Source organism: Aptenodytes forsteri, unplaced genomic scaffold (assembly GCF_000699145.1).
Source record: "Aptenodytes forsteri isolate BGI_AS27 unplaced genomic scaffold, ASM69914v1 Scaffold40, whole genome shotgun sequence".
Lineage (NCBI taxonomy): Eukaryota > Metazoa > Chordata > Aves > Sphenisciformes > Spheniscidae > Aptenodytes > Aptenodytes forsteri.
In genome coordinates, this window is record NW_008796077.1 from 435,783 (window position 1) to 445,112 (window position 9,330).

The 9,330-nt window shown below is 41.7% G+C and overlaps 1 protein-coding gene across 2 annotated transcripts in view; it reads left to right on the forward strand.

Moving 5' to 3' along the window:
* Positions 1-118: 118 nt before the first annotated feature.
* DNAJC8 (DnaJ heat shock protein family (Hsp40) member C8) overlaps positions 119-9,330 on the forward strand; it is a 13,832-nt gene continuing 4,620 nt past the window's right edge. Inside the window, exons 1-8 of one of the 2 annotated variants that reach the window (XM_019474012.1) lie at positions 119-137; positions 781-882; positions 2,313-2,369; positions 4,146-4,212; positions 4,858-4,952; positions 5,832-5,903; positions 7,094-7,185; positions 8,136-8,211. In XM_019474012.1, the coding sequence (XP_019329557.1) occupies positions 2,322-2,369; positions 4,146-4,212; positions 4,858-4,952; positions 5,832-5,903; positions 7,094-7,185; positions 8,136-8,211 (450 nt within the window). In that variant the 5' untranslated portion in view covers positions 119-137; positions 781-882; positions 2,313-2,321. Of the gene's footprint in view, positions 138-208; positions 228-780; positions 883-2,312; positions 2,370-4,145; positions 4,213-4,857; positions 4,953-5,831; positions 5,904-7,093; positions 7,186-8,135; positions 8,212-9,330 lie in introns of those variants that run through there. The other variant, XM_019474011.1, reaches the window with a different exon arrangement.

Genomic DNA, 9,330 nt, shown 5'->3' on the forward strand with positions numbered 1-9,330 from the left:
AGGAGCCGAGCGTTCAGCCCCTATCTCGCTCCCTCGGATAAAGCCGGTGGGAGTTGCGCACTCCGCGGGCTCTGAGCATAACCCTCCGCTGTGCTCCACTGCTTGGCCTTTTTGTGGACAAACTGTCACTTGGGAAGGTGCGTGGGGCCCCCTTCCCTCAGCTGGTGCTAGTCTCTGTCCTTTTGGGCACGGTTTGGATGTGATTACCTGAGCCTGCCCGCAGAAAGGTAGTGCCAGTTTGGTGGATGCTTATTTCTTTAAATAAAGGTGAACGTTAAATGTAAATGCATGGTTTGGTTTGGCTTAATACTGTAAAGAAGAAAAAGTAAACTGAACTGAGCTAAATAACCCGTGGTCAGAATGGAGTGGATTTGTATACCCGCACCGGTGTCACTTAATCTGTTTAATGGGCTGTCCCGCCAACAGTGGCTTAAAAGCAATAGTGCGGTAGGTTTCCAAGGAATCACGACGACAGTGCTAGTGTAGGAGCAAAGTGAGGGGAAAAGCCGCAGCTGTTGAGCCAGCCATAGGAGAGACAGGCAGAAGTGCTTTCTAGGGCTTTTTATAGTTAAAATGTAATGTCAAAAAGACTGTCATGCTGTAGAAAAGGCTGAAAAATGTGGTCTGCTAGTGCTCGAATAAAATAACTACAGGCTTGGGATGAGCAAGAGGTATTGTGAATTGTAGTAGGGGACGATGATGACTGGTATGGTAATCACATGGGAAAACAGGTAAGCACATTGTGATGGTCAGTTAATGTAGGTCTCTCTTGTTCTTCAGGTAAAGCAAATTGAAAAACGAGACTCTGTTTTAACATCAAAAAACCAAATTGACAGGCTGACCCGACCTGGATCTTCCTATTTCAACTTGAACCCTTTTGAGGTTAGTTTGAACGTTTTATCCTCCCTTCTGACTTGGTATCCCAACTTCCAGATTTACTCGGTGTTTATTTCAGTAAAAAGACCAAACATAAAGAAAGAAAAAAATTCTCTAGATGTAGATTACTGTGCAGAAGGTTTACAGGAGGCAGAAGGATGGTGTATATGTGCTCGCTCTCTTTTTCACTGTTTTATGGCAAGCGCAAACTGTATTATTTTGACACATTTCCCTCATGCAACAGCACTAGAAGATTTGGCAGGTTAATGCTAGGTACTTTCTGAATGAATACGTAACAGCTACAAGTGGCATGCCTGTCAGGTTCTGTTCTGAGCACTCTTGACTGGGCATTTTTGTGTCTTTTATTTTGGATGTTCATCCCACTGAACCTGCGTAGTGCATAGAATGAGAGAAGGACTCTCACCGCTCACACTAGTGAGCAATCTTTGAGGAGTCACTGGAAAATGGATAATTCCCTTGCACATTATATAGTTTGATTCCAGTTGCAGTCAGTTGTAAAGTTTTAATGAGTATGACAGCCTGAGGAGGACAGTAAATAAAACAATCTGGTGTTCCTCTGGAGCTGGTGTTTCCTGTGTGTATTCCTTCCTGATACCATCTTCATCTGCCTTTTTAAAGCCTCAGGTGCTTTTTGTAGTCTCAATTTAGGGCTGGTCAGCCAGATCAGTTGGCAGATTCACCTTGACAACATTCAGTTCTGTGTAGATCTTAGTACTTGACTTGGAGAGTAAATTAAGAAAGCCGTTTAGAAGTAGACTGTAGCTTTCCTGTGAGAGATTGGTTTTTATTTACAGATTCTTAGTGTCAGACCAGCGTGCATCTGTACTGAGTAGGCTCACTTGTTACCTTAGGACTTCTGTCTCAGCTCACAAAAGAGCTCCTAAACTCTGCCACATTCCTAAAGACCAGTACGTAGACAAGTGGGCTAGTTCATGGAAATCAAACAGTAAAACTCTTCTGTCTTCTTTCAAAATGATAAAATGAATAAATTCTTCCAAAGTACTATGTTTCCTGCCCAAAGTTCCCAGTTATGAATGGTCCAACAGTGTCCCAAAGCCACTGTATGCTTCCATTTCTGCCAAACTAAGCATCGCTACAGGACTGGTTGAAGGTTTAGACCAGTTGTGGCTATTTAGGGATGGCAGCTGTCTACATGAGACTTGAGTGCGGAAGGGACACTGGCATAGTCAGAGGAATCTAGCATTGCTAAAAGTAGAACGTCCCAAACATGGTGTCTCTTAAAACGTTTCTGTTTTACTAGGTGAAAATTCATGTCCTGAAGCAGCTCCCTGATGGGGGGAGCTTTCTGGTGTCGTGTCTGTATGCCAGTGAACCAAATGTTTAGAGCTTGCTGCCAGGAGCCTGAAACATGGGGAGTATCATTGAACTTGCTCTGCTCTCATGGTCTCTTTTAGGTACTGCAGATGGATCCTGAAGCCACAGATGAAGAGATAAAGAAAAGGTTCCGGCAGGTATTTGGCTTTTGCACTTGAAGCCTCTGGAAGGAAACTAGAAGCTCTGTAGAGATTGTGCAGCTGTGCTTGGGAACAGGAAAAATGGTGGTAAAGCTATATCTGGGTAGAGGAGTAGCCATTTTGGGAAGAAATGCATAGAACAATCTTTGCATCAACAAGAGGAGAGCTGCAGAAGCATCCCTGGTCCATGCATGGTATTTGCCTGTAAAGCGTGTGATGAGGCTGTTGCAAACTGATACACCCGTGTATAATCAGCTTATGGAACTTTAGTTCAAAGAGAAGGTCAAAATTTGTCAGAAATTAAGAACTGAGAAAAGGTATTTTTCTCAAATATATAGACATGGATCCAGAAGTGTATTTTCTGTGGAGTTTCTTTAAGAATTTTAGCAGTCATTTTTGGTGACTGGGTTACCTGGAACAGCAGCAGCACTGCTCACTGACCCGTCTGCATTGCCCCATGCAACGCAGGAAACATTACCCCAGACTTGCTCTGCTGACAGATCTGCTGGAGAAATTTGAATTTAATCAGTGCATGCAGCAAAGAAACACAATATTTGGAGGGCTGTAGCCTCCCACCTGAATTAGCAGTGTAAACATCAAGAGCTGTCTTTAGGCAGGAAGCTGTGCTGGCTGGCAGAGGAACGTGCCTGCCAAGTTGGTGATGGGATATGGGCTACTTCCGTATGTGGGAAGCGGGAGGATAACCTTTTAGTCTGTTGCTGACTTCTCAGTTCTGCAAATCAATGAACTGGGTCTGTCTTAGCTTTAGGCTGATAGAATACCACAGGGAAATGTTTTGAAGTCAATGTGATGAAATGAAAAAAGTGCATGGAATTGTGTACTGGAAGAAATCAAACACCTAAATACAGAATGTGGAACAGCCAACAGAAGGAGAAAGATACTGGCTGTAGCAAATTCCAGAGTGAATCAGCAGCATGCTGCTGTTTAGGACCGTAGGCAGACCTTTTTCCTGTGAACTAGCAAGTGCTGTGTGTAGAGTTCAGGAAGTAATTACTTTGCATTCTTCGGCACTGATGCGATTTCAGTTGCCACACTGTGACTGGTTTTGAACATTATACTAGGAAAGATGCAGATAAACTAGAGAGTCCATACAGCAACAACAAAAATAAGAGGTCTGAAAAAAGGAATGCCATATGGGGAAAGTTTGAAAGAACTTTCTTTTTCTCTGGAAGAGGAAGGTGGAGGACATGTCCTTTCCAGCCCATTTAAGGTTGCCCTAAGGATGGTGGGAATCAATGTCCTGTCTCTGCTGGATAGAGAGTACAGGAAGGATTTTTCTTAATTTTCGGTAAAGGAGCCTAAGGAAAAGCTTACCCACGCTTTTAAATATTTTGACAGCCTTAGGGATACTGGAGAACTTCTTGGGAGACGTTGCTGAGTAAAAGGTAAACTTCGGTTGAGGATGATCTTTGTCAGTTTATTTCTTCTTAAGACCAAGAACACAAAACTTGGGTGACCAAGGGGTTCATACTAGCCCCAGGCGCTGCAGGTGAAGGGTATCTATATTGTTCTGTACATCCCAAGCTGCAGCTTTTCTCAGACAGCCTGTTTATTACAGGGATTGCATTTGATTTACGAGCTTTTACTGATGCATACTTCTACATGTTGTTAGCTGATTTGTCTGTATACAAAGGAATGTGATCCCCTGTGATCCCTTCTATCTGAGACCATTTCCCTCCTCTCACAAAAGTCTCTGAAATATTCTTCATCTGTTACATCTTCATCTTGATAGCAAGATCCTTTCTCTTGCAGTTGTCAATATTGGTGCATCCAGACAAAAATCAAGATGATGCAGATAGAGCCCAGAAGGCGTTTGAAGGTAATGCTCTCACCCTTTCCCTGGGCTGGTGTATGATAGTACTTGGACCGCTATTTTTCTGTAGCTGGTTTAAATGTTTATTGGGGTAGAGGCCCCACTGACAGACAGAACTGCTGTAGCGGCGCTTTCGATGAGGGAGATGAGTGGGGTGGCGTTTCAGCAGGGAATTTCACTAGGTGGCGGTGTTCGCGTTGCCAGTTTGCAACGGGAACAAACAAGTCCGCAGCGTTTTGAGATTGTTCAAGAAAAACTGTTTAATCTGTGCATTAGATTTTATTCAAAGACCATACGACAGACATAATGTAATGGGTTTAGGTGTATGCTTTGCATTACGGTGAGGCGTTATGGACCTTAAACTTCCCTCATGCCCTGTAACTAAATCACTTGGTAGGACTGACACTTTCACCCTCCTAACTCCAAAAGGTGTCTGACAGTTTCTGCCATTACTGTACCCCAAATCTTATTTGAATAATCATGATATCACTTATCTAGATGTATTAAAAACAAAACAAAACAAACAAAAACCAACCAAACAAAATCCCCAAATTCTGTGAAGCAAAATTTGTGTGTGATCGACAAGTAGCAACCTTGTGATGCCTTGTGAATGTGACTACTGGTGCTATTAATGTTGATGCTTTTTGTTAGCTGTAGACAAAGCGTACAAGTTGCTGCTAGATCAGGAGCAAAAGAAGAGGGCCTTGGATGTGATACAGGCAGGAAAAGAATATGTGGAACACACTGTAAGTATTCCATAGGAACATCCAGGGGTGGGGGTGAGTGGTAATCAGCCCTTCGTAATTTGCTTTTTGGTACATCTGCTACATGTTTAGGTCATTAAAAAGTGAGCTGAGCAAACCTCGTAATGAGTGCAGGTGGGCTCTGAGCTCTTCGAGGCATGAACAAATGTGCTTTGTCCAAGACTGCTGTTGAGCTCAGTGCAAGATAATTCAGTGAAATTCAGTACTTGAAATAATTAGGTCAGACCACATGATCTGACCTAAATATTTTTTTTCAAGTCTGTGAATGAATGATGCAGTTCAGATGTGTGTAGGTGGAAGAAAATAGGTGGTGACAGCAGGAGACTGGGAAGTTTTGGGGAAAATGACCTATAAGATAAGAAAACGAGCTTGAATTGCATTGGCCAAGAAGTTAGTTGAGTGATGCAGGTGGACTAAAACACAAGCTTGACAAAGCAGATGATATGGGAGAACTCAGATACTGTAAACCAAGGAATGCTTTATGTTCTGCTTGTTGTTGTTAGTCTTTTGAATATTACAAAGCAAAATAAACTTCCTGCTGGTTTGGATGGTGTATATTGGATATGAATATATCTTAGAAACAAACAAAAAAACCCGCCAACAAAGGGATTGTGTTGAATGAATATTCTCTAACATAGTATTTTTAATTACTACAGTTCATGTGATAGTGATCTTGTATGTGTTTATCCGGACCTAGGACCTGGAGGTTTTGATCTAAAATAAAACATTGATCCAAATCAAGAACTTACTGACACCCAGCGTTCTTCCCCCACAGTGGAGTAGGAATGCAGAACTATTTGGATACAATTATGTAAGCCCTATAAAACTTTTTAGGCTCTTATTTTTGTTCTTAATCTTTAGGTGAAAGAAAAAAAGAAGCAGTTGAAGAAGGATGGAAAACCTCCCACTGTAGAAGAGGATGATCCTGAAGTTGTAAGTTATATACTGTTCAGAGAAACTGGGGAGTACAAAATGTGTTTCGAGGAATTAAGAGTCAGAACCAGTACAGAAGTATTTATTAGACTTGTTAAGAGTGTTGTAAATCCTTGCACTTAGAGAAGAACAAATTCTGATAAGACACTGTAGAGTACTATGCGTTGGGTAATACCCGTATATTTCAGAAAATAGTTTAAATGTAGCATAAAGAGTAAATATATCATGAGATTATATAGATCAAAATACCCAATTCTTTTCTTGGAGCAAGTCCTCATTGCTTGCGCATCATGCAGTCTTTTTTGAATTGAATTTCTTGTTGTATTCTGAATGCTGGAACTGTGGCGTTCTTGCTGTCAGCAGAGGCATGTATAGAACCCACTGCAGCATGTCTAAAATGTGCTCTTAGTGACATTTTATAGTAAGAGCTGTTTCGGCTGTTTCTTCCATATAGCACTTGAGGATAGATGTGCTGTTCTGCAACAAATCACTTTTATTAAAAAAGGCATGATGTAACTTAGTTCTTCTTACCTGGTTTCTAGTCTGAAAAAGTTAAGTGATATTAGAGGCTTTAACAGAATGATAGGTGATTATCAAACACTGGCATCATTAGTCTCACTGTCATCACCTTTTTTTTTCCCTACAAAGTGATTTTTTCCTCTTGATATCACCGCAGTAACCCCATAACCGTCTTATTTTCCGTTGATTTTCAGAAGTCTCTTGCTGTGCTTTAATAATTAAGTTTGTCTTAAGTATACTGATATTTCCTACTGGAAAGCCAATGCTAGACCTTTACAACACATCAAGAAGATCTGCCGGGAAATTACTCTCTAAACAGTGACCATTTTGCCTTTTTTTGTCAAATGTAACATTGCAAGACTCAACAGAAGAGTAAGAGAGCTTGAAATGAACAGTTCTTTTTAGGCACAGCTTTGTGAATACAAATGAAAATGAGACTAATATGGGGCTAATAAGTAGTTGTTTCTTGGTGTCAGGGCCAGAATTTAATCAGCAGTGTTTTATACCCTTTCCTGTGCCACTGCTATTGACTACTGTCAAGGCAGGATAGGAGGTTATGTGGGCATACATACGCTTCACATTCTTTTTATGCTTCTTACATTCTTATGTAAAACAGACTTCTCTGACTGTGTTAATGGGCATTATTTTAAGACCAGATTTGTGTTTTACAGTTCAAACAAGCTGTATACAAACAGACGATGAAGCTCTTTGCTGAACTGGAAATTAAGAGGAAAGAAAGAGAAGCTAAAGAAATGCATGAAAGGTATGAGCAACGTTCTGCTTGTGCAGTTAAGGCTCCTTTTCACCCCTCATACTTTCTCAGAGAAGATAAGGAGTCATAGAATCTTAGAAAAGTCTAAGTTGGAATGGACCTCTGGAGATCATCTGGTCCAACCTCCTGCTGAAAGCAGGGCCTTGGATTAGACTAACAAGGGTGCTGTCAAGCTGACTTCCAGTGATGTAGATTCCACCACTTCTCTGGGCAACCTGTGGGTTGTAGAGCTCTGTGCTTGAGAAATGCAAACAGGAAACTTGCCCTCCTGTATTTAAGATGTTGATAAATTGTGTGTGCTTATATACTCTTATGTGTATACATGGAGGCCAGCCAAAACAGTGAAATGGTGACACATTTCTGCCTGTTGTTAGCATGCAAAGAATTGATTTTTAATTTTAATTACGTGCCAGAAATACTGTGTGGCATGCGTGATCCTGAACTATTTTGGGTGTTTTGATCACATGTTGCCTGAGTGCTTACTGTGGATGCACTTTATAGAGCGGGGTTTCTGTACTGGTCAGTGAAGGCAGTCTGGGAGATGGTTGCATGATGACACATGAAAATTAGGGGAGGAGGGAAATTTCATTCTTATCTTGCATGCTTCTCAAAAATGTCTACTCTCAACAGTTTTAGAGACTTATCACTAGAGCTATGAAGGAGTCCAACTTGTTTTGCCAAGCAAGGGAATCTGACTCACTGATTAAGTGCATGCATGCTGTCAGTGGTGCCAAACCATCTTCTCTGCTCGCTGCTTTTCCAGATTTGAAATAAAATTTTATTTTCTGTCCTATTTTAGGTGTGCGTGTATATCTCTTCTGATAAGCACTTTAATCTGCCAAGAAATTAGAAGAGCTTTCCGAGATGTTTTGAAAGTATTACTGTGTTTCTTTAAAGTAGATGCTTGTGGGTTCATTACTTCTTTGTGGCTTCCCTTACAGGAAGCGGCAGAGAGAAGAGGAAATTGAGGCACAAGAGAAAGCTAAACGAGAGCGAGAATGGCAGAAGAACTTTGAGGTAATCAGCAGCTTAACTTACAGGATGGGCCTCAGCAATTCTTGGCCATGCTGCAGGGAGTGCCCCTAGAGAGAAGAGAGACTTTTTGTCTGCAGGTGCTATAAGATAATTTAAGTAGACACTTAGTAAAAGGTCCCGCACAAGCCTGGGTTTTGTCCTTGTGTGGGGAGAAGAGCCCACCGGTAGGGCTTTGGTATCACCTTTCCAGAAACAGGTCTGGTAAATTAATGTGTAGGATTTTTCAGCTCTGTCAGCAGTTCATTCTTGTCCCTAGTCAGAAATTTGAATTGCTGCTTAGCCCAGGTCACTGGTGACCAGTAAAACTTAATCTGGCAGCTGTTCAACCACTAGTGTGGACTGTTGTTGGTACTTTTCAGTCTGGTTGCCTACATGGAATCTGTATCTCCTGTGAATATCAGAGACCTGAATGACAATCACTTCCCTTTGATCCTTCCACCCTGTATTCAAGGTTTAGGTGTATCAGAAGTAGCTTTGTGGTTGTTGTGCTGCTATTCTAGGGGTCAGACCTACAGCCCACCAAAATATTTGATCTAGCCTGTAACTCTTCCGTCATTACACACCAGAGGCGAAGTCTTGTGATGTGCGGGGGTGGTGGACAGGGAAGAAATCGGTAATGGTGTGCAGGACCTCATGAAAAGATGAGCTAGATTGTTCATTTAATCCAAAGCCAGATCCCGGTCTATGTTCAAGAGGACTTTAAAAAAGAGGGTGTCTGGGAGAGAAGTGTATGAGCTGGACTGGCATCCTGTGGAAAGTGGACAACTAGGATGTTTCTGGAGACTCAGCTGGGAAGAGTTTGTGTTCACGTGCTATATAACATGGATATAAGAAGCTGGGTATTCTGAAAAACTTGCGTAATGCTGCTGTGTTGAGTGTACTATGGGTTTTGTCATGTAATGCTAGAGAGAGAAATGAGTATGTCACTGGCCTTGCTGCTGGCAGAAGTTATTAATCATGGAATCATAGAATCATTAAGGTTGGAAAAGACCTCTAAGATCATCGAGTCCAACCGTCAACCCAACACCACCATGCCCACTAAACCGTGTCCCTAAGTGCCTCATCTACACGTCTTTTAAATACCTCCAGGGATGGGGACTC